We start from the raw sequence: 27,997 nt of genomic DNA on the forward strand, positions 1-27,997 counted from the left end.
CAAACGGTGCATGTAACCTAGAACCAAAGATAGGACGCGCAACCCATCAAGTTTTTCTATCGATAATGTTCTCGTTCAAGTAATGGCCTTAATAATAGACGTGTAAACCTTGGAATAAACGACTGAGGACCAGTAAAATATGTGGAGGTTGATTCATTCATGGCAGCTGAAGTAACTTATAATTAGATAACTGGGCGCAGGCGCCAGTTAATAGCATCGTGCAAAGCATTCATGCGAAAGAAAATTGCAGAATTCGCAACTCGATAAATTTTTTACTCCTTTCCCCTTAGTATCGCTCTCGATAAAGGATTTGCCGTATGCTATTCACATACTAAGGATGAGTAATAATTTTCTCTTCTTTTTTTTTTTTTTTTTTTTTTATTGTTGTATTGCACGCGTTGCACACCTATTGCTTTCGGCTATAATAAGACATCAGTCCAAACATAGAAACGAGACAGACAACAACGGTGAAATTCCCTGTTGTCTACCGGAACTTGACCCTGTTTTCAGTTTCATTGTACTTAGTACTTTCGCTTTCCTTCAGTAAACATGCCGGTTTCCGTGACTGATTTACAGCGTGTTATGGCCATTCTGGCCGATGAAGATGAACTTAAAGTAACCGTTAAAGGTGCTACTTATGGCGGTGTTATCGCTGGAATTACTACGACTGTTGGAGGACTTGTTGGCGGTCCGGCAGGGTTGCTCGTTGGAGGCGCTCTTGGAGGAGTGTTAGCTTATGGAGCTTCTGGAGATTTCAAGCCTGCTTCCCAAATAATCAAAGACATGAATGCTCATGACAGGCAACTTCTTTACGACAGTGTCAAAGAAATCGTCGAAAACGTGGCGGTCGACGATTACCTAGCTCTTATCGCCTTCCTGAGTGGCGGTCCTGGATTGTTGGTTCGACAACAACTCATGGATGGACTGGTTTCGTTTCTGAGGAACAATATGCGACTACAAGTACCTCAAAGTTGAGTCCAGTTTCGAAGAGAGTGACATTTAATAAAGATTCATACCAGTGTAACAGATAGAAGATGTATAACGAATGGTTAATCACTACAGACAAATTTAGACTTTGACGTACGTAGCATTGTTGTTAATGATAACCATCATAAGCACGTGGTACACAAGTATCTTGAATAGTTAAATGTGACCATGATATAGTCCAGAAATATATTTGTATTATCCGATAGACAGAAAGAAAAATTTATTTGTGTTAATTTTCAATTTCCCTTGTCTCTATATCTTTGTAACATTTGTGACACTCTTTCTCATTTCTTATTTAAATTATTTTAAAAGTAACTGTATTTAGGTGTAATGAGTAAGTTAATTTTCCGAACTTTTGGCCAGATTACTAAGATGGCATGTTGGCTTGATAAGTTGTCATTGCAGCGTTGATAACTTTTGATCACATATAATTTATTGACGGACACAAGGAAATAAAGTTAGGCTGATTCAGGTATAATTTTGTGAAACAATTTTTTTTTTCAACTGGGGATGACATGCAACAAAACTGGTAGTTTACTACCAACGGTAGAACATCAGAGCATGAAATGTTCAGTTTTGGGGCTTAATTCCTGACTGGAGACTCATTTGTTTTCTTGGTCCTAGACTCTTGCAAATTGAATGATATCTATGGTAATTCAATGTAAAAGCTAGATATGAACCACCTTTCTAAACCCTTTATATCCTAACATCAGTACGCATATTTTCTGTACTGCTTCACAGGTCCAAAGGCACATTTCAAATTCATATTAAAGAGTAGAGAAGCAAGTTCTGGCACCTGGACCAATCCATTTTGTTTCTTTGGCTTTTAGTTTTATTGTATACTTTTCCTAACTTTTGAAACCTCCCATGAATGAAAGCGGTATAGCTTTATGGGCCCATTACGTTCCTAGGACCTTCAAGAAACGGGCCTCTGGTCAGGTTTAGTACATCAAGTTCTTTAGCAAGACACTCCAGTGCCTCTAGCCATCCAAGAGCTTGAGTGGGTACCAGTGAACTGTCAGTCAGGAAAATTTGACAATTGCTGGTTGTTACTTCCAAACACCTGACATTACATCAAAGAGGAATAACAGATAAAGATTCTACCTTCCCTTCTCCCTTTAGTTAGATTAAAGAAGAATTAGGCCTTCCTTCTTATTACACTTCTTTGAGTGTAGATAAGCCTTATATCAAAATTTCCTTCATTAACCCTATACACCCTTACATCAGCATGCATATTCTCCATACAGTTCACTAACCATTTCCTATAGAACCAACGAGAAGAATTTGTTTGAAAATCAACAGCTTTTAGTTTATGATCATTTCCTTTACTCTTGTGACCTTGAAGTGTAACCTGGTGTGATATTGCAAGGAGAAATTGATGCTGTTCACTCTTTTTGGGTCAAAGAAAGATCAACTTGAAATGTCAGTGACTATTCACCTAATGGGTAGCAATGGGTTATAAAATGATACTCTTTGAAAATTAGTGGATGCAAATCACTCATCAGTTTCAGTTATTCTAGCAATTCTTTGGGGCATCCTTTCCCTTGAGAGTTTAAGTTTGAGTTTAGTTTAAGTTTAATTCATTCGCCACCAGAATGGTAGGAGAAAGGAACAGAACTTTTGTTCCAATTGACACCTAACCCCTTTTTTACCCACCCATCCCACCCCGGGGAGGACACCCATCACACAGTAAACTCGTGTGTGGGAAATAAATGTCTCCCACCCCAACCCTGCAGGAGACGGGACCTCCATTTATCGTCCCTATCCGAGAAGACTAGAAAGTCTAACCACTTGCAGGTATCATTACAAAGGCAGCACTTTCTTCTCAGTTACTTAAAGATCCTGAGTGTTGGTCCGGCCAGATTTGAACTCACAACCTCCCGCACAACAGTCCGGTGCTCTACCAATTGAGCTAACCGGGAGGCGATAGAAGAAGTAGCCAAAAAAAATTGTTTGAAATGCTGATCATGTTTCCTATAAAAATTGCACTCCACTCAGTTCAATTACCATTATTTATTACAAACTTGAAACTCATATAATCAAAATGTCTACTTTTATATAAAATATATATATATACATCCTCTGATTGTTGCAATTTACACTATGGCATTAATTGAGTAAAAATTATTCCTTGATTATCAAGCTAATTTAATGCAAGTAACCTTACTTTCTACATTACGTATAACAATCAATCCAAATCTACAAACTAAGATAATGTCAATCTGTTGTTACTATGTACCCTTAACCAGATAATTTTATTTAATTTTTGAGTTACTAATTTCAATCAATAAAATAAAACTTATAATTAATTAATTAAAATCTAAATTTCTCCCCTTTGAACTTGAAATAAGTGAGGAAACTCGTTTCCCAAAAAACTATTCAATTTTAGAATGAAATAAAAACACACTTACAAAGGTGTAGATGACTACAAAATGTCTCTAACATGGTATCTTAGTTGGAGAGTTTTCAGTGTCAGTAGACTCAACTCTTAAATAAATATATAAAGGGTGAAAGTTTCTAAAGAAACTGTGGTGCTGTGTCGGTGGGGGTAACAAGGTAATTTGGTTATGTCAACTAAGTTGAAATTGTAAATAGGCCACTGTAATGAGTTAAAAGGCTGATGTTTTGAGCGTTAGCCCTTTGTCAGAGAAAAGGATAAAGGGCTGATGCTCGAAACGTCAGCCATTTAACTCTTAAATAAATATATTCTTAAACAGCTGTACTTATTATTATCTTACAACTTTTATTTTCTCTCTTTCCTTTCTAAATGTCTCTATACTCTACTCAACTTTTATCTTTTATTTATTACAAGCATAATTTCAACTGAGTGACTGCAAAATTATTATTACAGACTGTTTCAGTTGCCATTGAATTGGCAAGATTGAAGATGCATATATCAGGTAACAAAATGGCAGATTACACCATTGAGGGGAGATGAGGCTTTCCTTTCCTCCCCACTAACTTTTAATTTTTATCACTATCTCTGGCCTAGAAACCTCTTTTTTTTTAACCTCTCGGGGAAAAAAACAATAAAAATAGTGCACAATAAAAATCTCCGGTCAATGCAAATCTTTCTAACAGTTATGATCCATCATATAAATTTGCTTGCTTAACTAAAGCAAGCTTTGCTCCTAGAAGGGTGTTCACATCTTGAAACAGATAAAGTCCACGGACAAATATTTTTGCACCAAATAGAGGATAGTTTTTCAAGATATTTGGTACAACCCATTCACTCCACAAAAATTACATAATTTACAAATTAAATCCTGTCTCATGTACAAAAGGTTTATTTAAAACAATCTAAGCATAGTCTTCATCCTCATCATCATCATTGAACAAATGCAGACGCTCATGTTTTCTGTTGCGCTTGAAACGGATGCCTTTCTTTGTAGCTTGATTACAGGCCAGATATATCAGAAATAAATTGGCTAGTAAGCTGACTGCACATACACTGATCACTGCCACAAACCACAAAAAGAACTTACTGAAAAAGAAACAAAGAAAACAACACCATTCAAGGAGCCTTACACAGTGGAATAAGTAACAAACTCTGTACAGAAGTCCTTGTTAGAGTTCTAAGTCTGGTTTCCTGTACTCAAAAGCCTCTAGGACCAACTGACATTTAAATTAATGTTTCATTTTACTCTTGGGGTAAATAGCTATGTATAAGAAGATACTTCTTGAGTCATTGCTGCATAAAAAACAATCACCTTAAGACAGCTTTCAAAGCAACTGGTTCTTAGCCATTCTTGAGGGATGCAATATTGGTAGTTTATTATGTTGCTGTGTCTCACAAGGACTAGGAAGTACTGAATTCATGAATTTGATTGGCTGAAATCAATATTGAAAGCGGTCTAGATTTTCCCATTTAGACCAGCATCTAGACTGGTCTAGAAAAAAAAAGTACAAAGAATATAAAAAATTGGCATATAAGACACAGCCATATAATAAACATCTTATTAACCAAGCTAGGTCGGTGTGTATGGGAGAATCTTGACCTCGGTTGCTGGTACAGACCTCATTGCATTCGGTCTGTACTGGCAACCTTGGTCAAGATTCTCCCATACAATAGTAACAATCTTTTATTAGGAAGCTCCATCACAATAGTGATTTACATAGAGATCCTAAATACTAGATGTGTATTATATAAAAATACAATTAAAATATAGAAAATTGAGCTAAAATCAAAATATAAAAATGATTACAACATATACACTGCAAAAATTAATTAAAAAAAAATACTTAATTATAAAAAGCAGAAAAAAGACACTTCTTAAAAATTGGCAAACTTACTGAGTTTCTTACAGTTCTCTCTAACTCATTAAAGTCTTTGAAACAGTGATACCGCGAACGATGTTTTCCCCAATTGTATTTGATTTTGGGGACCTCCCACTCGGTTAATAAGAACTAAACAATGTATTTCCTCAACTAAGCACCCATGCTCTAACAAGTTCCCCCTCCCTCCCCACCCCACTTTTTAACTGCCACTTCAATTATACCCTTTTAAGCTTCAACTGCAGTGGAATCAGTACATAAGAATAAGCCCTTCCTTTTAAGCTGAATTTTGAATGAGTGCCCAAGTCCTTATTCCAGGAAATAAGGTAAATAAACTTTACATGTCTGATCATGAGCATAATGCATTACCTCTTAGCTCTTTTTATATCACATGTTATACATCAAATTATGAATATGTTCTGATACTGTAAAGACGACATAATTTCTTAGCTTTTACCTGAATTCCTCTTCCATTTTTGCATCTTTTTCATTATTTGATTGTAATACAGTTTCCTTTGGTGATGTTCCCTTCATCTTTGAATCTAATTCACAATGCAGCCCTATAACATGAAAACGCACTCATGTGACCAGTAGTCTCTGGTTTCAAACATGTATTACTCTCCTCAATTTCCAGGGCTAAACCTTTGGTAACAAGGGCGAGGGCTATTTGGTTATCAGTTTTATTAATGTCAAATGTTACCCTCGGAAAATAAAGTCTTACTTACTTACTTACCTAACAATCTCTCAGGTGATAGAAAATGGCTACTCAAGCCTTACAGCTCCTCCATCATAATTTATGAATTACAAGAAATTTCAAAGGTCTGTTAATGTGTGGTAGTTGGGACCTTTTCTGCTCCCAGGATTCAGATTCCAATACTCTACACTGTCTACCATACATTCCTAGTTGACATTTTTATTTTTTCTCAGCACCCACCTTATTGAACAAATAAGAAAAATTACTCATTGTTCATTGTAAAGAGCAAAAGGCTTAATGAACCAACACTTAGGTCGGGATAGAAACACCCTGGCATTTTCATATGCACAGAGGAAATGGTGTTTCGCCTGAAAGCAAAATGTGATAAATGATCCATCTCAAAAAATTAACTGGGAAAGATAAAGTTGCCTTTTGTTAATTAGCTAAGTATTAACTAAAGGCATGATGTACATGTATCCCCCAATGTTTACACCGTTAACGTCTTTAATAGAATCAAACTTACATCTCTGAGTAGAATTTAGCATACTAAGGTTGTTTTCAGAAGGGCACTCTCCAGTTACAGGATCACAATCACAAGTATGAGGGCACTTGCAAATCTTCAAACAATTCTGTCCATAACTACCATGAAAACAGCCTGAAACAACATTTGAGAGATTTCAGTAGTTAATTATTCAGAAAATATATCTGGTACTCTTCTCTAGTACCAAAATGATGGCTGATCTGACATAATTATGTCAATTTAGGTACGCCCACACCACTGTTCAATTGACTGAAAAGTGATTTATTGGAAACTGTGATCAAATGGAAGTGCATGACCTTAAGGGTGCAAAAAAGGGACACCTTTATGACACAGCTAAAAGGGACTAATAAAATTGTTATCAAAAATAATGATCATCGTTGCAAGATGTTAAAAGTTGCCTTAAGTATTACATAGACAATGATTGGAAGTTTAAGTTAAGTTTTAAACCTACGAATAAATTGATTTCAAACATAAATTTAACATTAAATTGTAGTTCAAAGACTTTAATTTTAACTCTGATTTTAATTTCTTCAACAAGTTTTTTTTTCTATAGAACACTTAATAACTTTAGTGATGATAGTTTTGGATCCTTCAAAGGTCAGAATTATCACAGGAAGTGTAAATGTTGTGATGAAACTTTTAGGCACTAAATGGAATACACAGCATTTTGGTTATAGATTTGAGGAAGGCATTTAATTCATTGCACTCTGCTTTATATTAAAACATTTCATTATTTATCATTTTCAACATGCTATTTGATTTAAAAGTTACTGTGGGAGTTGTACCATCAAAACTTTGGGAAAAGTTACCACTTTTCTTTTATAAGATAATGAGCACTCAAAGTTGGGTTTTTTCGGTTCTTTGAAAAAGTCAAGGCCTGCTTCAAGTTGAAAGAGGATGCAGTTTACCATTTATTCAAGTTTATTTTAAATAGTCACAATGATTGTGATACAAATCAGGTAGCTAAGAAGTTTAGCTTTTAATTATACAAGGGGATCCTGTACATTTTAATCATTAATTTGAAAGTTTTGTTATGGTTCTCATTATTATTAATAATATTTGTTTTCATAAACATTTATGTAACTATGTATTCTCTCAAATTAGAGCACATTTAAATTTAAAGTAAGTTTCATGTTTGATTGCATGCAAAGAAATGATTGATTGCTTTCATACATTTGAGTTTTAAGTTTTAAAACACTCCAGACTGAATGCTGTTAATGTCGTTCTCTTCACATTTCCAGTTTCATAGCTAGAGGCTAAGGAACTTTTAAAGAAGCGTTCACATCTATTTTACAGGTAAAATTATCCAGGTCTGTGCCTCTCTTGGCAAAATCAGCATCCGACAGGAAAGCACTTACGCTGCTGACAGAATGCTCCTGTCCATCCAGGGGTACAGGTACAGTGACCATCTATTGGGTCGCATGTACCATCATTTTGACATTGGCATTCTCTACTGCAGTTCAACCCAAACAATCCAGATGGACAGCCTGTTACAAGGTAAGAATATCATAAACATATTGTAGCAAAAAAATATATTAAACATTACTGCAGTCTTTCTTAGCATTAACTACTCACTATTTCAGCATGGGCAGACCACACTATGGAACCCCCGCACACTGGTCCAATCTTTGTTTATTTTGCATAACCCTTGTACATTGTGGATTTTGTGTCTCAAGACAACAATTATGAACCATGAACACATGGTGTGGTCTGCCAGTGATTTCAGGTTTAAAAAAATTGAACCAAAAAAAAGCATTAGAATTGAAAGAGAATGAGGAGAATTTTGACATCATAGTAGCACTATAAATTGCCTTTGTGGAAAGTGCTAGTCTGTATGTTGGCCATGTGGCTTAATCCTTTCAGTGTCAGTAATGACTAAAAAAAAAAATATTCATTCTATTCCACCTTTAATTCTCTATTTCTGTGATCACTTATACACACCTTCACTACAATTCTCTCCTTTCCAACCAGGGAAACATGAACAGCCATCTGTGAAAAAAACAACACACTGATTTACAACTGCTTGCTTAGGGAAATTATGGAATAAAACTATAAATTCAGCCCCAACCTCCAAAAAAAAATTTCATTAAACAAAGAGAAATTTAAAGTTGTTGTGTGTCTGTTTAGTAATAGATCACAGATGAAGGCAAAATGTAGCAAAATTTAATGAGCGTAGCACTGATGTTCTTTCTGATAAACAAGGCCTGTGATTTCACCTTCAGTAGTGCATTTTCCATTTGAAGAGCAGTTGTGTTGTCTGCATTTTAATACATCGCATGAATCTCCAGTCCAATGACTGTCACAAAGACACTCCCCCATCACACACTGTCCATGGCCACTACAATCCTTAGGTATGCAGTCAGGCTCGTGTGCACACACAACTGTTGATACCTTTCTGGAGCATGTGAAGTGGCCACTAGAAATATAATAAAAGGAAAAAATTACCAACTTTTCTGCTGAGCATGGAATTGAGATATGTAAGTGCTTCTGGAGTTATTCTGATTTGACTCCTGAGATTGACAAGTTCGAAGAAACTTGAGGAGGAAAAGTACACATTTAAAAACTACCGGTACATTACCGTTATTCAGCCAAGTGGAGCTGGCTAGTGGTGGATTACAATTTACCATGCTGCTCACCATTGACATTGAAGTAAATAGCTGTTTTAGTATATACCAAACCAGTCAGAAATGATGTGTCACAAAAAGATGATTTTAACTCATTCATTCTTGCAATAATTGCTGTAACAATATTTTCAGCCACAAATCACTCAAAAAGTGCTAGGGGATCAATAGCAAAGGAAGGCTGTTTCAGTATATACTAACATCTATCATAGCATAGTTTTACTTCATACTCAATTTTTATTTGTTTTTGGGTTTGGTAGTATATATGATAAGGGTTTCAAATAAGGTGAAATAATTTGAAGCATAAATAAAATTGAACCACAGACAATAAAAAATCCACAACAGTGTGCTTATTAAAAAAAAACAAATAATTTTGTATTTGTTACAGGCTAGCATGGAATTTAGATTTAAAAGTTTCAAAGTACCTTGATTTGTATTTTCTTCATTTAAAAATAATCCATGATAATAAATTTCTTTAAGCAAAGGAAAATTCAACTCAAACTTTACAATTATTTTAACTAATCAACATTCATTTCAAACTACAACATACATGTTCTTTTTTGAAAAAAATGCCAAAACCAACTAAGAAAATTCTAAGAGCAATTTCATGCATTCAATTTGTGAGCAAGAAAAAGAAAAAGTGTGACTTCTAGGTAACACATATCATGGCATTAAAACACATCTGACTTGTGCCCCCAAATCTAGACAAAGAGTTATAGACTCACCACTCATCTGAAGGGTAGTTTACCAGTGTATTATTCACTACCATTGTTGCTGAACCTCCTCCATCAAGGTTTATTGCATTCACCAGACCAAATTTCAACAAAAGCCTGGCAAAGCTGTACAGATCAATCCTAAATAAACCAAACATATCATTAGCTTCGGTTCAAATTAACCCAAAGTCAACATGTGTGATTGCACTTTAGTTGTTGGTTGTATACTTCAAGTTGAAGGTCTTATTGATCACTTGTCACAAAATTATAATAACATAATATAGAAACAAAATGATTAAGGTACAGAGAAATGCATTTAGATGACATTCTTTAACTATACCTCCAAAGAAGGAGACAAAGGGTTGAAACAGAACCCATGATTAGTAAGGCCAAAACTAATACCTAACAGAAAAGTGAGCATGATTTGTAAATTTATTGGCCAGCATGAGGCATGGTTGGCCTCCTGAAATATATAAATACATGAATTTCTTCTTTCATTTTGTGAAAACCTGAAGGTTTCCCTGAAACCTTGCACACAAGGAGAAAGATTGGAAGTTTTTCTTTTAAATTTGTGACAAATGAAATGTTGCTAAAATTTTGCATGACACATGCATTTTTCTAAAAATTCATGCCTCAGGACCCCCCTTTAGTTTGCTAACCTATCCAAGAGGTCCAGGCACAGGTGTCAGGCTTAACTATGACTTGAAATAAAGGCTGATAGTTTCGAAAGAAACTGTTTGGGGCTGCGTCGGTGGGAGTAATGAAATAATTTGGATATATCAACAAAGTTGAAGTGGTAAATTGGCCACCGTAACGATTACAAAAGCTGATGTTTCAAGCGTCGCTTCACTCTGACGAAGGGCTAACGCTCGAAACGTCAGCTTTTGTAATCGTTATGGTGGCCAATTTACCATTTCAACTTTGTTGATATATCCAAATTATGACTTGAAATAACTGTGTTGGAGGTATGAAGTAGCACAAGCTCACTTTCAATGTATAAAATACTTCTCTTGACGCTGTCAAGGGTATATAAACCCTAAATTTCATCTGTAGTTTTTGAGAGCATTCTACTGCACTTTTATTATAATTATTCACAGCCAAATCATTTAATGTTCTGACTATTTCCTACAATAATTATCAGTTTGTAAAAATATGAAAAAAATGAACAAGGCAATTTCCCAGAACAAACAGTCATTATAAATAGAAATGTACAGCAGTCAAAAAAGATGAAAAGCAATCTGATATGTGGCAAAAAATGATTACAGCTCCATGGAAACGGATTAGTGGCATGTGAATTCTTGAGTCATGACGATCAAGTGACATGTGATATTAGACAAACATAACATAACACAACATAACATTTATTCAGGAAGCTACAATGCAAATATAAAAAATACAACCTAAAAAGGGAAAATCGTGAGGTTAGCCCTGTATTTTCAAACTTGCTGGGAAAAAAAAATCTCCCACTTCTAATCATTATGGACAGCAAAGATAACATCAATTAAGGAAGTTTAACACTTGCCCTCTGTGATGTGTTTTTCCGTCAGTCTGAACTATCATAACCCTTCCCTCTCTGTCGTGTCCAAGCGCTGTTCTTGCAGACACGACATCAGCAAACAAGTCCATACTGCCTGTTTCCTCAGTTTCGCGACATTCAGCGGTCTTGCTTTCATTTATGTACACCATGCCATTTCTTAGTATCCAGATTACCCCAGATACGAGCTGTACAAAGGGATTTTCTTCGTCATCAACCATGTCCTCGGATAAATACCCCACAAGGATAGAACCATCTTTGCGAATACCGAAATTTGCATTTTGAACCCCACCAGAATCCTGGACTTTTCTTCCATCACTGAAAACATTCCCGTAACACTTGCCATCCTTAGTTCTAAAAAATCCTGCATTTGTAGCCACCCAACATTTCCGCTGCTGGGCAGATTCTGCAACAGTAGCTCGTTTGTAAGTGCTACAACCCCCGACTTCCTTCGGTTCGAGTACCGAAAATGTCCGAAAAGGATCCTCTAAAGTAACGACGTGACCGACAACGTCCCTTTCCTTGTTAAGTCTTGTGTATCTGTGATAAAAATTCTTCACCTGGACGAAGGTTTGACCCGGTTTTAGGTGGCTCGGAACTTTGAGCGTTTCGTGAGTTCTGTTACCATGCAAAATAGGTTGGCAGTCTCGAACATGTCTGTGTGTTCTTTTCGTTTTGTAATAATCCTTATACGGCGTTAGAACATCATCTGGGAAGGGATCGCTGGTTATTTCAATAGATGCATGCTCCAAAGCTAAAATGTGCAGAAACGCAGTAGAAAAACAGACGAACAACCTCATAATTTGCACGTTTATCTCTAAAAGGTCTAACATTACCTGAGAAAGTTCGCGTTTGCTAAAGATTCTGCGCCTACAGTGCTGGAAAGTAAATCAGCAGAGTAGTACATGAACAAGACAAGCGTCGTGTAATTGTAATAGTATTATACTCGGAGTTTAAGCGCTACATTTTCTTTCCGGAAAAATGTTGCCCACAAAGTTTGTCGTCCAGCCCTCGGAGTCTCTAAAATGCCCCATTTGCAGGGAACTATTCAGAGATCCGGTTATTTCGACTCAATGCGGTCATACGTTTTGCAGAAATTGTATTCGAAATGGGGTTCCTCTCACCGGAAATTCGTCAACGAAATGTCCTCTTGATGGAACGATTTTACAACGATCACACTTAGTGTCAAACTTAGCAGTGCGAGGCCAAATAGAAGACTTGTTGATACACTGTAGGCACGGTTTAACACGATCTGATTCGGAAGAAGACTTTGATATAGACAGCAGTGGTTGTCAAGAACGAATTTCATTTGGTCGACGGCGAGAGCATGAAGATCTCTGCGGCTTCGCTTTAGTCCCTTGTCCCAACAGCTCAAATCAGTGCGGAAAATTTCGACGTAAATGCTTGGAGGAACATCTAAAAGTTTGTGCTCAGTATCGTTGTCAGTATAGTGTCAAGGGTATGTACTTTGGTCGACCTTGTCATTTACACTCATGTATGCTTTGAATATGTTTTGGGACAAATTTGAAAAATTAAAATTTAATTCAGTTTGTCGTTTCCCTTTCATTAGATTCGCAGTTCATCATAATTTAGTAAATAATTGAACATACATGAAAATATTTTATGCATAATTGAATAGATTTCTTACTTTTAGACCTTTCAACAGAATCAGAAAGGCAGTTAACTGTCATTTCTACATGATATCTTGTCGGGAAGTTTTTAACTTTTAACCTTGAATCTAGATTATTTGGTTTTATATGCAAGAGCTGCAACGCAGCACTTTTCAGCTTACACTTAGTATGAATTTGTACAATTTCAGTCCAGTTGTAAGTAATGATATTGTAATATTTCCAAGGTTGTGAACATGTTGGCACCAAACAGAATGTGGAAGAACATGCAGAAGAATGTAAATATAAACACAGCTCAGATCTTGTCAGGTGCCAAGCTCTACATTCTGAGGTATAGCAAGTTTATTTTGTTGGTTTTCGTTAGCAATAAACATGAACTCCCATTCACCTAGTGAAAAAACCAAATGTTGGAAACAAATCAGTTGCTAATTACTGAAAGTTGATGGTTCTGTCTAATGGTGAGTTTGAAATGTGGTAGTCTAGCTGAGGAAGACTGTTGTCCATTGTCACAGTAGTTAATGCCATTCTTACAACCTGAATAGAAGTGATGATCAGAACACAAAATCAACTTTTATCACTGGGTTCAAACCATTTGTTGTATAGGTACTGAAGTTTTGTACCCATTAGGGAATAAACATGAATTCCATGCCTCTAGTGTCATTTAATTTAAAAGCAAATGTAGGGATCAGTTGCTATTCTGAAAGATGATGGTGTGGTCCAATCATGAAAGTGAAATGTTGTAGTTCTGAAGAAGATTGTATTCCATAACAGTGACTGCCCTTTTTACAACTTCAGTGGAAGTAAACATGTAACCCATTCAGAACATATGATCAACTCTAACTACTGGGAATAAACCATTTGTTGTATACTAAAAGTGTTGTGCCCACCAGGGGATGTGTCTTCGGGGAAACATGGCTGATACATGTTTCTAGAACTTAAATTTTTTTTTAAAGACTTGTTTTCCCACTAAATGAAACTACTTTGTTCAAGTGCCTCAAGTTTGTTTCTTTTTAAAGAAGTTCCTGGCAATCACACATTGTATGGTATTTTTTTAAGATTGGTTGTATTTTTGTCCTTGATACAGTCACTCTGACAAATCTAAGTTTCTAATTGTGAACAGAATGTAATGACCTGTGCTATGATAAGTCTGAAAGTAGCATATTGAACCCTGATCCTTATATTTTGATGCAGTGTTGCAATGAAATGTTGAGTGAGCCTGATTAATATGTTGCACTACAGATCATCTAATCTTTGTTGTACTGATTACAGTCCTCCGAGGAGCTAAGATCATCTTTAAAAGTCCTTTCAGATAGAGTGTCTTGGCTAGAAAACAATCAGGATGCTTTAGTGACACAAGTTGAACAATGCAATAGGTTGGTGAATTATTATAAATTAAGTAGAACATTTAAACATCATGATGATTATTGTCCTCGTTCAGTATTTGATTGATGGTGGGTGTAATTTCTGACCTGGAAAAGTTAAAAGATAATGACCATTAAAATAATTCAGGGAGGGGGGGAAGGGAGAAAGCTTTATCCATTAAACATTATTAAAGAATTGAGTCTCTAAAATTTGCCTAGTTAATTGCAACTGGTATCTCCATGCAAATTCAGTGCAAGTACTACTTCTAACTACATTTTTAACTACTTAAGCATTAAAAGTCATGTCTTTAATTGACGCATTCAAGTAGAATGAAAATTGTTCTCTTTTTTTCCTTCAGTGCTATTTCCAGATTGTCAGAAACAGTAGAAGACCTAGCATTTCAAGTGGAACAACTTTCAGTTATTCTGAAGCGATCATCGCTTTATCGTGAAATGTCAATCACCTCCATCCCTGAAACAATCAACAGTTCTCAAAGTACAAGCCCTGATGATACTACCTCATATTCACATGCACATAAATCACTTGTCAGACTCAAGACATCACCCTCAGCTCACCAAGATGTTTGGGGCATACCATGTGTCTTCAAGTGCATCGGCACCTTGAGGTATTTTACAGTCATTTTACAGGTCAAGTGGTCTGTGAACAGTAACATTAATTACCTAAACTTGCAGTAATATTTGATATGTATATGAAGTGTAAAAGGCTGCATGAGGAAAGTCCTGGTATTTTTCTTTATTCTCATCACCTGTCTGCTTGATATTGTTTTGATCAGGGCTGGGGGAATTATGCACTATTTAAGGAGAAATTATGCACCATTTTTTCTGTGATTATGCGCCAAATTTAGCAAATTATACACAAATTATGCAAGTTGTGCAATATTAATTTAAAAAGTATTGAATTTTACATATATTTTAAATTTATATGTAAGTCCACATTAAGAAAACCTAATTATTAATCATTATTTGCCAGGATATTGCTTTAACTCTCTCTTTGGCCGTTATATTGTAATTTTTTTTTTTTGGTTTGAAAAAACTTTCCATTTTAAACGTGAAAAGAACAGGAAAGAAAGTTTCTGGAATAAATTTACCAAAATGGCACCACTTTTCTTTCAGAAGTGTTGATTGGTTCTTTTTCCTCCAATCATATTGCTTGTAAGTCAACAATTAGAGCCCAGGTCAGCAGCAGCAAAAGACAAGAGGCCTGTTCGATTTTATTTGTTTTCCTGCGTGTTTGACATGATCTTTGGTTCTGTCCTGTTGTACCAGTTCACAAGGGAATTATCGCTGTTCTTTCTTTGTTTAGGAGTTATTGGTTAGCTATTGTGTATTGTTTGGTCTTTTGTATTGGCTCTTGTGAACCGGTACACTAGGACAGAACCTGATCTTTTCGATTAAAAATACAGTTTTTGCCATCAAAATTGACTACAATGTGATAAAACTATTTTAAAAAGTTTTGAAGGTAGGAAAATTTATCTTTTAGGACATTTTGTTTTTGAAATATCGAGAATTATGCGGAAATTATGCACTTTTTACACGATTATGTGAATTATGCGTTTGAGCTAAAATTATGGGCTTTTGCATCGGCGCATAATTCCCCCAGCCCAGTTTGATATAGAAAGGAGAAATTCTGTCTTGGTCCCCTAATTGATATTTTCTTTACTCTCATCACCTATCTGTTTGATACTATATTGCTTTTGTAAGGAAAAATTCTGTCTTGGTCTCTCGTGGAGGTTTAAGGGTCACAAGTGATGTTATCAAATAAATTAAGCATTTCTCTGAGGCAAAACTATCAAATGTCAAGTTTTGTGATCACTTAGCTCAAAGAAAAAGTAGATAATCAGAAATAAATTTGCAGATAAAGTTATTAATCCTGGCTGTGACTTTCCAAAGTTTAGAAGAGGTGTTTATTAATTGATTAGGAAATGGTGTGAGAAAGTTGATATTCTTCTGTAAAAATTTAAAACAAAGATTTCCCCAGGAGGTACAGTGGTGTTGGTTTTGATTGCATCATAACTCAAATATTTTTCAGGGGTCATCGTGGTACTATCTGGTCAATGGTGTCCAAAGGCCATCGTCTATTTAGTGCTGGTGGAGATCAAGTTATCAAGGTTTGGAACGTGGAGAATGTGCGGCTAGCAAAATGTACAGAGGTCCTCGAAGGGCACACTGATGATGTAAGTGAGGACTTATTTTTATGGCAACCATGATTGTACCGGATAAGTCACTGTCTGTGTTTAATTTTACTTTATATTCTGATTTGCTACCCCGCTCAAACGAATATAAAACATGTATCATTCAGTAAGTAACCATAATTGGGGTGTGTCAACACAAGCTGTATGTGACCCGCTTTATTATGCCTTCACCAACAAAATTGATAGGAATGGTACAGCAACCAAATGAAAACTCAGAAATGTAAAAAATATTGCAAGAAAAACCACCCTACAAGACAATGTAGACTATGTTTGTATATGCAAAAAACTACATCTAAGAGAAACTGACAATCCCTAGTCACTGGGTATTTATTTTTGAGGGCATAGGGACGGTTGTAAATGATAACAGCTTGAATATATAGCCTACCACTAATGAAGCAATTGTAACAACATACCATGTAACACCCCAAAGAAAGGGTTACATAACCCATGATAAATACATTTTCTTTGTCTATGGGTATGACCATGATGTAAGTTAACTACTGTAAAACTAATGAGAAACTGTGGTGCTGCATCGGTAGGAGTAACAAGGTGGTAATTTGGTTTTATCAACCAAGTTGAAATTGTAAATTGGCCTTTGTAAAGAATTAAAAAGCTGCTTTAGCCCTTCATCTGACGAAGGGCTAACATTCAAAACATCAACTTTTTAACTCTTTACGATGGCCAATATACAATTTCAACTTATTTGATAAAACCAAATTACTGTAAACTACATTGTAAGTAAGATGAAACTGAAAGTTGCAAGGAAGTTGAATTGCAATCATTATACATCCCTTACACAGTTCTTGTGGTCAAGGGATAAGTCATCACTTTCAGGTTAACAGGGAGTGATTAAAGGTATAAGAAAATGAAAGTGCCACCTAAATATTATATTCTCAGGCTTGATACTTACGTGTGCTGTGTTGTGATTTTTCTTTTTCTACTCTATCTCTCTAGATTCACACCATGTGTGTTGGTGGTGGAAAACTATATAGTGCAGGATCTGATCAGGCAATTATTTCATGGAACTTGGAAAATTTAACTCTGTATAAAAAAGTAGAGGTGTGTTATCCTACGTTGTTTTTTGTTTTATTTTCCTTTTTTTTTTGTAGGTTTGGTGGGTTTTGATTTTTTTTTTTTAATCTCCATTTTTATTTATTTATTTTTTTCAGAATGCCCATGACAATATTATATGCGCTATTGTTTACAATGGACAATACCTCTTCACCTCTTCACATTCCTGCATTAAGGTACCCTTGAGAAGTTTTTTTAAATCATTTAATTTTGTCAATTTCTTACTTCTGCTTCTACCTGTAATGGTCGATTTTTGATATAACATCTTTTCTCAGGGTGAAAGATATTTTAGAAAGATTATTTTAAAATAGACAATCGTGAAATTTCACCTGTCCTACCGGAAGTTGAACTCTTTGTTGCCATGCAACTATTTAGTGATAAACTACTGGTGACGTCAAGATGAAACAAGAGCCAACAAGTGGCACATGAGGCATAGCCAAGTGTGTCAGTGTCTCCATGAAATGCATTTGTTTTACATATTAATAAAGAAGTAAATCAATGTCAGTGGTGATGTAGACTACAATAGATCACAAATAAGAACCAATAAAAATGCATGTATAAATCAGCTTATTATATAAACTGAAAATTTTGTAGGTTTGGAATGCTTCTACTCTTGAAGAAATACACGAGATGACAGACCTTCATCACTGGGTCCGAGCTTTGGCTTTGGATGCCAAAAGGGTTGGTTAACAACTTTTTTTTTTTGCATATAGAGTGCATTTTGATTAAGGGTCTTAAGAACAGAGTGGAAAAATTACAACAGCCAATCATAGCAAAGAAAAATATCACAACAGCCAACCAGAGTTAAAAAAAAAAATCACAATAGCCAATCAGTGCAAAGAAGGATATCACTACAGCCAATCAGGGTAAAGAAAAATATCTTAACAGCCAATCAGAGCAAAGAAAAATATCATTACAGTCAATCAGGGCAAAGGAAAATAGAGGAAAATAAAGGAGCCAATGAGAACTCAAAGTTTAAACTAGCAAACTCCCTGACGTAGTTGAATCTGATTAGTTGAGAGAGTGGTACAGGTTTCTTTTGGACTAATTACACAAATCTGAAATTTAATTTTCTTAACTATTACCAGATATTCCTTGGTTGGTGATTTGAAAGAATTTTGAGTTAGGTCCAACAGCATTGAGCCTGAGCTGCTAGTTATTTTTTCTTTTTTTTTTTTTTTTTTTTTTTTTTGAATTCTCAGTGTAAGTCTGCATAGTATTGTATCAAAAATGTGGGAAGATGGATTTCGTCCTGGTTTTATAATGTACTTCACTTCAAATTAAAAGTTCAATTTTTAACAATGAAGTTGTTGTTTTCTGTTCTTTGTCTCAGGAGAAGTTGTACAGTGGTTCTCACAATGTAGTCCATATATGGGATGCAACAGGCTCGTTTAGTCTCTGGGACACCATTGATCACTCTCTGGGTTCTGTTTATTCTTTGGCTGTCACCAAGCACTTTATTCTTGTAGGTGAGTTTCCCACTCTCTTTTTCCGTAAGGGTGGTATGTGACAATAATTTTAGTCTTGAGTTGCGACGTGGAAAATAACCTTCATCGTGAATAAAACAAGAAAATATCTATTTGGTGATACAGAAAACACAGAATGGAAAAATAATTAACATAGGAATGAAAATGTAAGGGACGGAAAAGAATGACATGAATCGCAAATGAAAAGACGCTTGGGTAGCTATAAAGGGAATTTACGATTTTCTGGGAGCAAGAAAATTAATCCAGCTCGTTTTTTTTCTCTCTACTGGTCACAGGCTGATAATTTGCTTATCAGGCTTGTTCATGTTTAAGTCGATAGTGCATACAGTGTTTTTTATTGCGGATAATATTACTCAAAAACCGTAAAAAGCATAAACACCACTGTAGTACTTAGAGGAACCACTTTCCCTTCCTCCCATAGGTACGTACAATCAGAACATTCACGTGTATGATGTGAACACCTACCAGTCTATCAAGGCTCTTGTTGGTCATATTGGCACAGTCACAGGACTGGCGCCAGCAGTGACAGGAAAGCTGTTGTTCTCGGCCTCCTACGACACGACAGTGCAGGTATAGCCACGTAGTACCACCTCATTACTATAGCTTAAAGAGAAATAGTGCGCTTTATTCCTTACTCGTCAAACTTGGAACGATCATGCAGCTATCTCGTGCCCTCGTGCCGGGCACACCCTCGTGCCGGGCACCCTCGTGTGCGACAACCTCCTCCTCTGAAGGATCTCTTAATAAATGGAAAGTTTTGAGGGTTTCAGGGTAATTCTTGTTTCCTATCAGGTGTGGAATCTCGATACAATGTTACCCATGCAAACACTCTCAAGACATGAAGGAAGCGTCAACTGTGTTGTTATTCACAAAGATATGCTTTTGTCAGGCTCAGAGGATATGGAGATCAAGGTTCGTTTATTATAACGATAATTTGGAGACCTCGTTCTAAAAGGAACTCTTGAGCCCGTTCTATATCACAGCTGAGATGTGACTTAAGAAATATTTTAAAAGGATTACATCACCACTCTGCCCACGTGCAGCGCTGGCCTATCGCAGGCTCTTCCCTAGCATTTCGTTAGACTCCCTTGTCAGGTCGCTGGTTACCATTTACTACAGGGTGGAGAGAGGTGCTATTAAAAGGTTGCTGTCTTGGCGAGGGACTTTTAAAAAACGCAATTACCATTCCAAACACTTAAGCCATAGTTCAGTCCTTTTTCAGTATCGCAGGCTACTCCACAGCATTTCGTTAGACTCCCTTGTCAGGTCGTTGGTTACCATTTACTACAGGGTGGAGAGAGGTGCTATTAAAAGGTTGCTGTCTTGGCGAGGGACTTTTAAAAAACGCAATTACCATTCCAAACACTTAAGCCATAGTTCAGTCCTTTTTCAGTTTCGCAGGCTACTCCACAGCATTTCGTTAGACTCCCTTGTCAGGTCGTTGGTTACCATTTACTACAGGGTGGAGAGAGGTGCTATTAAAAGGTTGCTGTCTTGGCGAGGGACTTTTAAAAAACGCAATTACCATTCCAAACACTTAAGCCATAGTTCAGTCCTTTTTCAGTATCGCAGGCTACTCCACAGCATTTCGTTAGACTCCCTTGTCAGGTCGTTGGTTACCATTTACTACAGGGTGGAGAGAGGTGCTATTAAAAGGTTGCTGTCTTGGCGAGGGACTTTTAAAAAACGCAATTACCATTCCAACACTTAAGCCATAGTTCAGTCCTTTTTCAGTATCGCAGGCTACTCCACAGCATTTCGTTAGACTCCCTTGTCAGGTCGTTTGCTACAGGGCGGAGAGCGATGCTATAAAAGTTTGGTGTCTTGCCTGGGTACACGAAAAAAACGCGATAACCACTTCAAGCACTCAAGCCACACTTCGGTCCTTTTTCAGTAATTCACGAACGTTTTGATTTTTCCTTCTCTAGGTGTTCAAGTACTTCAAAGCGGAATGAACTCTCTACACGTGTTCATCATAATCACCATCATCAGTAACAACAACTGAAACGAACTGATATAATATAACATAATTTTAATTTAATGATATGTTATAGTAATAATAATACACAACGTCGCTTTAGACACAGAATGAATTATCACACTCCCACAAAGGCCAGGAAAAATTGAAGATGAGAACAAAGATGCAGTTTCTTCTGCGAGCTCCCTTCGGTATCGTCCACAATTTTTTGTTTTTGTTTTTAAACATTCGTAAAAGAACGTGGGAAAGTTTTCTTTGGTCAGTCTTTTCAGATGGATTTAAACTGTTAGGACACTAACATATAACAAACAAATATGTCAGATTCCCTAACCAGTTTCTTTTACCAACAAAGCTATTATATATATCTTATTAACCAAGCACGAGGGCCGTACTGGGAGAATATCGGCCCGAGGTCTTGACAGTACGGACCGAGCGCAGCGAGGTCCGTACAAAAAAGACCGAGGGCCGATATTCTTCCAGTACGGTCCCGAGCAAGCTTGGTTAATAAGAGATTTATTATACGACTGAGGTTCAAAGGGACACAAGTGCGGTATCGTTCGGGACCATTCGGGACAGTGCCCGGTCCAATACTTAGAGAATATTGGACCGGCAATAGAGCATTTTGATCGGTTGATTTTAGTTATTGGCCCTCTGACTGCCCGATTCCTGTAATAATTTAAATTAGATCTGAGTTCTCGGTAACCATCCGAGAGGATGACGAGGACTTGAGAACTGTCCATCAAAACTTCTTCGACACGTTTTATGTGAATAGTATTTTTTTATGTTAGTTTTTAATATAAAATATGAATTTTATGTAAGTTACTTTTATTATGTGTTGTGATTTATTTTTTTAAGAAATAGGACGGCCTTAAATAATGATAACGGGATAGAAAACAACTGAAAATGTTTCCTCGTCCGCTTCAATTGTTCATCTCAGACTTCCCGCGGACAACGAGACAAGAGGGGGCACTCAGCACTAGGCACAAATGAAGGTGTAGTCAGTGAAGGTGTAGTCTGATCGTCCGGCTGAGTGTAGTCCTGAGAAGGACTGTTGTCGGTGGTAGTGACTGACGTTTCGACAACCTGTGCGGAAGTCATCATCAGAGTCAAGTGAATGATTGTTGTCAGTAGAATGTTCTTATTCCAGTTCGTGTGAAATGATCGGTTGGTTTTGCTGTGATGTTATTGGCTGTAAGACTCAAGTGACGTAAGTCGGTCGTGATTGGTCTGTTTCGATCTGTCGGTAAAGTTAGGTCGTTCTTTTTCGGTCGTTTGTGATGTTTATGTCGTGAATGAGTCGTTTGTATGGAGCGGGTAGTTGTTGACATCTGTTTAGGGGAGTCTGTTCTAAGTTAGTAAACCAGCTTTCCAGAATCAGTCGTTGAAAATAGTCAGTGCTGTAGGTTAGGCATTGCGCAGAGTCCCAGTCAATGTTGTGGTTGGTAAGTCGATGGTGTTCAGCAATGTGATTGCTGACATCACCTTTCCTCGTCGCCCGTCTGTGTTCAGTCAGTCTTGTTGTGAGGTTTCTGCCAGTCTCACCGATGTAGGAGGCTTGGCAGTCGGAACAATTGATCTTATAAATCGTTCCCTGTCTGTTCCTCGGTTCGTCTTTGTCTTTAACGTTGGTTAACGAAACGTCAGTCACTACCACCGACAACAGTCCTTCTCAGGACTACACTCACCCGGACGATCAGACTACACCTTCACACTAGGCACAAAGTAATCAAAATCAAACCATGGGAACTCGAGGAGTAACCATGAAAACCGTAACTTGGAAACGCCATGGGCGTCTCTGCATGGGTTCAAACTCCCCATGTCACGTGATGTCGAGGAATCTTTTTATATCTCGAGTTTGATTAAGGTTATTCTGATCTCCTTGTTGTAACAACCTGCTCAAGAAATGAGCGTAGAATCATGTAAGAAGAACCAATCAAATTCCAAGAGCATTGCAAAGAGGCGTCTAAAATATGATTCAGTTTGAAAAACGCAAAGTGAGCCAAACAATGATGACACAAGTAGCTAACTGAGTTCTTTTGATTACGATCTTTTTGACATTAGGAGGTCTTTCTGTGACATCAAAAAACGTGTCTCCACACAACTGAAGTTCGTTTCGTAGAGCCGTAACACTTTGGAATGCTTGTAACTCACTGAGTCCCAAACAATAACCTTTGCTTGACTCTTGAATGAATCGTTAGTTCGCGAAAAACTGCGTCGGCTCAATGATTTCTTAATTTTTGATGTATGACTCAACAGCGGATATGGTATCTCTTTCATTCGTTTTCCGATCGGGCGAGAAAAAACAAACGATACTGGGATCAGTGCTAATTGTAAGAGATAAATGTTCATTTTAGGAACCCCTTTGTTCTTTTCCCTTGCTGACACATTCCGTAATACAACTGGGGTTTTCTTTTCATAGGAAGGACAGAGTCAGTCTTGAAAACTGTTCTTTCCCAATTGTCAATTGTAACCTATCAGCTTCGTGCTAAGTGATATTTTTTACTTTCCAAACGGCCTGTTTACCGTGAAATTCTTACTTAATTAGTTTGCCCTAAGCAATGGCAGTTCATATTCAAGTGATTGTTTTATCAAAGAGAGCGTTAATCCGTTTTCCTCTAAAGTAGGAAAAACAAATAAAGGCCTTTATGCGTTCATTTCTGAAAATTGAATACTGGTTCTTGGTTACAGAGTTGGCAAAGTTTGATAATTCTGCAGACAACATTTCCAAGGAAATTTCGGCAGGGATCGTCTGATGCGAAGCTTTCAGATCGTTGTTGCTATCAATGAAAGCCTAACTTGATGTGTAAACGAGCTTTGAATAGCATGCAGCAGAATAAGCACCCCCTCGAGAGGTCGCTCTGTTAGCACTATTGCTCCCGTTAATTTTAATAGTACTTAGCTTGTATAACGATTTCAAAGGCAAATACTGGAGCACGCTAAATATGTGGGACTTTTGAATTCGTCGATTACATTCCACTTGGGAATAAACACACCAAACATACTTAAAAGCGACACCTTTTGTTGACATGGCAACCAAGAGTTTATGAATCGTAACCGACCCTTGAGTTAATTCAGTTTGAATCTGTGAGCCGTCTAGAGCACTATCTAATAAGTAAGACATTACTTAAGCGTGGTCATCGAAACTGAAATACTATAACTATAAAAATGCGTGAAATTGTTCATATGCAAGCTGGCCAGTGTGGAAACCAGATTGGCGCCAAAGTAAGTACTTGCCTATTAAAAACCGATTTTGAAGATCTGAGGCTTTTTAGTCATTCAATCAATGCATTCGTTAATGAGGTCTGACTTTATTTCAGTTTTGGGAGGTTATCTCGGACGAACACGGCATCGATCCAACAGGAACCTACCATGGAGATTCCGACCTCCAGTTGGAGAGAATTAATGTTTATTACAACGAAGCTACAGGTAGGCAATGCTGAATTTACTTCGCATTCTTTTGTTTTAATTTGCCCGCCACATCACGTTCACGATAGCTGATGTCTATTTGTCTTCTCTTTCCAGGTGGAAAATATGTCCCGCGTGCTGTTTTAGTCGATTTAGAACCGGGTACCATGGATTCTGTGAGATCTGGGCCATTTGGGCAAATATTTAGACCAGACAACTTCGTCTTTGGTAAGTTCCCTTTCAAGTAATTAAACAAGCTAAGTATAACAACTTCTCGTGGCCAGTCCACCTGAGGTCGAATGTCATTTTCATATAACACACCAAACCATTTTCTAACTTTGTGCAATTCATATTAGGGGGACTTAGAACTAAAAAAATGTATCTTCTTTAAGGCCAATCTGGAGCAGGAAATAACTGGGCGAAAGGACATTACACCGAAGGGGCGGAATTAATCGATTCAGTTCTGGACGTTGTTCGCAAAGAAGCAGAGGGTTGCGATTGCGTTCAAGGCTTTCAGCTCACGCATTCCTTAGGCGGCGGCACTGGCTCAGGAATGGGAACCCTTCTTATTTCGAAGATCAGAGAAGAATATCCTGACAGAATCATGAACACCTTCAGCGTCGTACCGTCACCAAAAGTTTCAGACACCGTTGTGGAGCCTTACAACGCCACTCTGTCCGTACATCAGTTGGTTGAGAACACAGATGAAACGTACTGCATCGACAATGAAGCACTTTACGATATCTGCTTCAGAACTCTGAAGCTCACTACACCAACCTATGGCGACTTGAACCACCTTGTATCAGCTACCATGAGCGGTGTAACAACTTGCCTTCGATTCCCTGGCCAGGTAAATGTTGATTAATTCTCTCAAAAAATGATAAAAAAAGGCTTGAAAATACCTTAACTTTGGATTACAAGCTAACTTCTACTTTATAATTATACTAAGATACAAAAGTGGCGCAAAACAATTTTAAGTATCACGCGTTGGTGATCCGCTTTTGTAAATTATTCGTGTTGCCTTTTGTTGTTTCACAAAAGAACTATAAATGATCTGTTTATGAGGCCAAAAGCTAAACTTAAATTTCTTTCATTTCATCACATCATTTTTAACTAGTTGTTCGAATGTAATAAGCGTACTGTTACGTCACCATGGAAACCTTATTTGATAAGTGACATACCCTGTTAAGCTATTGATTTGAATGTTTCGAGAACAAGAAAAACTCAACTGATTACAGCTAATGCCTATGCAAATAACGCTCTGGTAAGCTACATTTAATTACCAGTCGTCAAAAAAACTGTTTGCTCAAGTTTCAAGACATTTTATGAACGTCACGGCAGGTTTTCTGTGGGCTTTGCTGAGATAAAACAGCAGTTTTTCACTACTCGACCCCTTCAGCTCCTAAGAGTGACCACTATCTAATTTCTCCTTACAATACCTCCCTGAATCCTTCAACACGAAGGTCATGAGAATAAGGGAAATGATCTAAGGAAGCTCTTGATTGTTAAACAAATTCTCCTTGTCTGCTCCGTAGGAAATGTAAAGAGAATAGTATGGGGAATATGCATACTGATGTTAGGGTGGAAAGGGTTAAGTGTTAGACTAGTGTGAATCCGAGTTTGGAGACTTTATAACTATTAATTTAAATCCAATAATTATCCTTATCATTTCTTAGCTGAATGCTGATCTCAGGAAATTGGCAGTGAACATGGTTCCTTTCCCGCGTCTTCACTTCTTCATGCCTGGATTTGCTCCCCTCACAAGCAGAGGATCCCAGCAGTACCGTGCACTCACTGTACCTGAGCTTACTCAACAGATGTTTGACGCCAAGAACATGATGGCTGCCTGTGATCCAAGGCACGGACGTTACCTGACAGTAGCAGCCATGTTCCGCGGCCGTATGTCCATGAAGGAAGTTGATGAACAGATGTTGAACGTGCAGAACAAGAACAGCTCCTACTTTGTGGAATGGATCCCCAACAATGTGAAGACCGCTGTCTGTGATATCCCTCCCCGTGGATTGAAGATGTCATCTACCTTCATTGGCAACAGCACAGCCATCCAGGAACTGTTCAAGCGGATCAGCGAACAGTTCACCGCTATGTTCAGGCGCAAAGCCTTCTTGCATTGGTACACTGGAGAGGGTATGGATGAGATGGAGTTCACTGAGGTAGGCACATCTCATTTTTTTTCAAGATAATTTGGTTTTATCGACTGAGGTGATAATGTTAATTGGCCACCGTAAAGGACTTCTTAAGCTGACGCTGCGAGTGTTAATTAACCCTACGTCATTTGCTCTGACGAAGTACTAGCTCTTTACTGTGTCAACTTGTTTGATGAAACCAAATTATCTTTAATACCTCCCACTGACGTAACACCAAATTGTCTTGAAACTTACTTCTTTTATCTATTTGTCTTGTTTTTCCTTTGATTTAACTTAAAAAGCCAAGTCATGTGATTTCAAGTCAATTTCTGCGGAAGAAATATTCCCTTCCTTGTAAAAAAAGAAAGAAAAAAACGCAAAGTATAGTTGATGGGGTTGTTAAGCGCCAAATTTTGACGATTTAATAAAAAAAATAACGAGTATGGTGGAAGAAGATCAACGTGAGTTACACACTCAAAATTCTAGTCTGAAATTAAAAAAAAAATGCACAAACTATAACCCATAGTTTGTTAGGGTGAGCTTCAGTGTATGAATAGTTATGTCATACACGTGGATTGACAAGTCTTTATTTTTTCTGCAGGCCGAATCCAACATGAATGATCTTGTGTCTGAGTATCAGCAATACCAGGATGCCACAGCTGAAGATGAAGGGGAGTTTGATGAGGAAGAAGACGAGGGTGAAGCAGCATAAATCAAAGGTTCGCTTGTTAAACAAGCAGTCGTCATATTTTAATTCATCGACAGGAAGAAACTATTAAATATCAGTCCTTTGAAATAAGTCTGTTGTAGCGGAACTCTCCTCACAGAAATCTGTACATACAATCATATATCGTACTATCGGGGAGAACTTTATTGTAGACGGATGACAACTTGCTTTCCTCTTAAACTCCTCTCACACACGAAGCATAGTAGATTTGCAATGGATAAAGGGAATCTACAGCGGAATTTTTCCTGTGAAATCTCAGTTGGTCACTTTTTTTACTTGCTATTTCATCATTCATACCGCGATAAACCACGCTACAAAATCTAGAAACTAAATCACATGGTGTATTTTTCATCATCATTTGTCATTTTGTACTCATACTTTGTTAGCGCAATAAAGTTCAACCGAAGTATTGATGGCAAGTGTTTATATCAGGCGCGGGGTCGATTACGGAGTTGTGGGAATTTCTCTGAAGACGTTCTCTTTTATCTAAAGTTAAAGACGGTTGCCGGTGGTCTACTTCAGCCTGCAAGAGATCTTACGCTCTCTGTTTAGCCTACGAATAGACGCTCGTGTTTGGGTTTTCGCTTTAAGAAGGACAAACATTCTTGAATAGCATCA

At 37.2% G+C, this 27,997-nt stretch overlaps 4 protein-coding genes across 5 annotated transcripts; 3 read left to right on the forward strand and 1 right to left on the reverse strand.

Moving 5' to 3' along the window:
• Window positions 1-433: 433 nt before the first annotated feature.
• Window positions 434-1,118, forward strand: LOC111321046 (protein C19orf12 homolog). Its single transcript, XM_022923818.2, has one exon. The coding sequence runs from the start codon at window positions 550-552 to the stop codon at window positions 973-975; it is 426 nt and encodes a 141-aa protein (XP_022779553.1). The 5' UTR covers window positions 434-549; the 3' UTR covers window positions 976-1,118.
• A 3,021-nt stretch (window positions 1,119-4,139) lies between these two features.
• LOC111321003 (N-acetylglucosamine-1-phosphodiester alpha-N-acetylglucosaminidase) lies at window positions 4,140-12,260 on the reverse strand. 2 transcript variants are annotated; one of them, XM_022923760.2, is made up of 8 exons: window positions 11,354-12,256; window positions 9,844-9,972; window positions 8,714-8,913; window positions 8,439-8,486; window positions 7,856-7,984; window positions 6,480-6,611; window positions 5,720-5,822; window positions 4,140-4,471 (listed from the first exon to the last, which is right to left on the reverse strand). In XM_022923760.2, exons 1-8 carry the CDS (start codon window positions 12,196-12,198, stop codon window positions 4,288-4,290), a joined length of 1,770 nt encoding a protein of 589 aa, XP_022779495.2. In that variant the 5' UTR covers window positions 12,199-12,256; the 3' UTR covers window positions 4,140-4,287. The 2 variants fall into 2 exon arrangements, with proteins under 2 accessions (XP_022779495.2, XP_088609616.1); XM_088753490.1 differs by lacking the exon at window positions 4,140-4,471 and adding an exon at window positions 4,735-4,877 and having other exon boundaries at window positions 11,354-12,260.
• A 23-nt stretch (window positions 12,261-12,283) lies between these two features.
• Window positions 12,284-21,225, forward strand: LOC111321002 (E3 ubiquitin-protein ligase TRAF7). The gene is made up of 12 exons (XM_088753489.1): window positions 12,284-12,824; window positions 13,221-13,324; window positions 14,263-14,366; window positions 14,714-14,980; window positions 16,405-16,549; window positions 17,522-17,626; window positions 17,737-17,814; window positions 18,233-18,319; window positions 18,972-19,107; window positions 19,547-19,695; window positions 19,918-20,037; window positions 21,054-21,225. The coding sequence occupies exons 1-12, from the start codon at window positions 12,347-12,349 to the stop codon at window positions 21,078-21,080; spliced, it is 1,800 nt and encodes a 599-aa protein (XP_088609615.1). The 5' UTR covers window positions 12,284-12,346; the 3' UTR covers window positions 21,081-21,225.
• Window positions 21,226-24,159: 2,934 nt separating this feature from the next.
• LOC111321005 (tubulin beta chain) lies at window positions 24,160-27,788 on the forward strand. Its single transcript, XM_022923762.2, has 6 exons — window positions 24,160-24,325; window positions 24,421-24,529; window positions 24,626-24,736; window positions 24,901-25,358; window positions 26,185-26,679; window positions 27,254-27,788. The coding sequence occupies exons 1-6, from the start codon at window positions 24,269-24,271 to the stop codon at window positions 27,362-27,364; spliced, it is 1,341 nt and encodes a 446-aa protein (XP_022779497.1). The 5' UTR covers window positions 24,160-24,268; the 3' UTR covers window positions 27,365-27,788.
• Window positions 27,789-27,997: the final 209 nt, after the last annotated feature.

Source organism: Stylophora pistillata, chromosome 3, assembly GCF_964205215.1.
Source record: "Stylophora pistillata chromosome 3, jaStyPist1.2, whole genome shotgun sequence".
In the NCBI taxonomy this organism is placed as follows: Eukaryota; Metazoa; Cnidaria; class Anthozoa; order Scleractinia; family Pocilloporidae; genus Stylophora; species Stylophora pistillata.

Bases quoted from the DNA above. Each gene is read 5' to 3' on its own strand.
- LOC111321003 (XM_022923760.2), bottom strand. From the start codon at position 12,198: ATGTTAGACCTTTTAGAGATAAACGTGCAAATTATGAGGTTGTTCGTC. The intron at 8,914-9,843 runs GTGAGTCTATAA...TTATATTTCTAG, and splicing joins AACTACCCTTCAGATGAGTG to TGGCCACTTCACATGCTCCA. The intron at 5,823-6,479 runs GTAAGTTTGATT...TTCATGTTATAG, and splicing joins GCTAAATTCTACTCAGAGAT to GGCTGCATTGTGAATTAGAT.
- LOC111321002 (XM_088753489.1), top strand. From the start codon at position 12,347: ATGTTGCCCACAAAGTTTGTCGTCCAGCCCTCGGAGTCTCTAAAATGC. The intron at 12,825-13,220 runs GTATGTACTTTG...AATATTTCCAAG, and splicing joins TTGTCAGTATAGTGTCAAGG to GTTGTGAACATGTTGGCACC. The intron at 20,038-21,053 runs GTTCGTTTATTA...TTCCTTCTCTAG, and splicing joins CAGAGGATATGGAGATCAAG to GTGTTCAAGTACTTCAAAGC.
- LOC111321005 (XM_022923762.2), top strand. From the start codon at position 24,269: ATGCGTGAAATTGTTCATATGCAAGCTGGCCAGTGTGGAAACCAGATT. The intron at 24,326-24,420 runs GTAAGTACTTGC...ACTTTATTTCAG, and splicing joins GAAACCAGATTGGCGCCAAA to TTTTGGGAGGTTATCTCGGA. The intron at 24,737-24,900 runs GTAAGTTCCCTT...ATCTTCTTTAAG, and splicing joins ACCAGACAACTTCGTCTTTG to GCCAATCTGGAGCAGGAAAT.
- LOC111321046 (XM_022923818.2), top strand. From the start codon at position 550: ATGCCGGTTTCCGTGACTGATTTACAGCGTGTTATGGCCATTCTGGCC.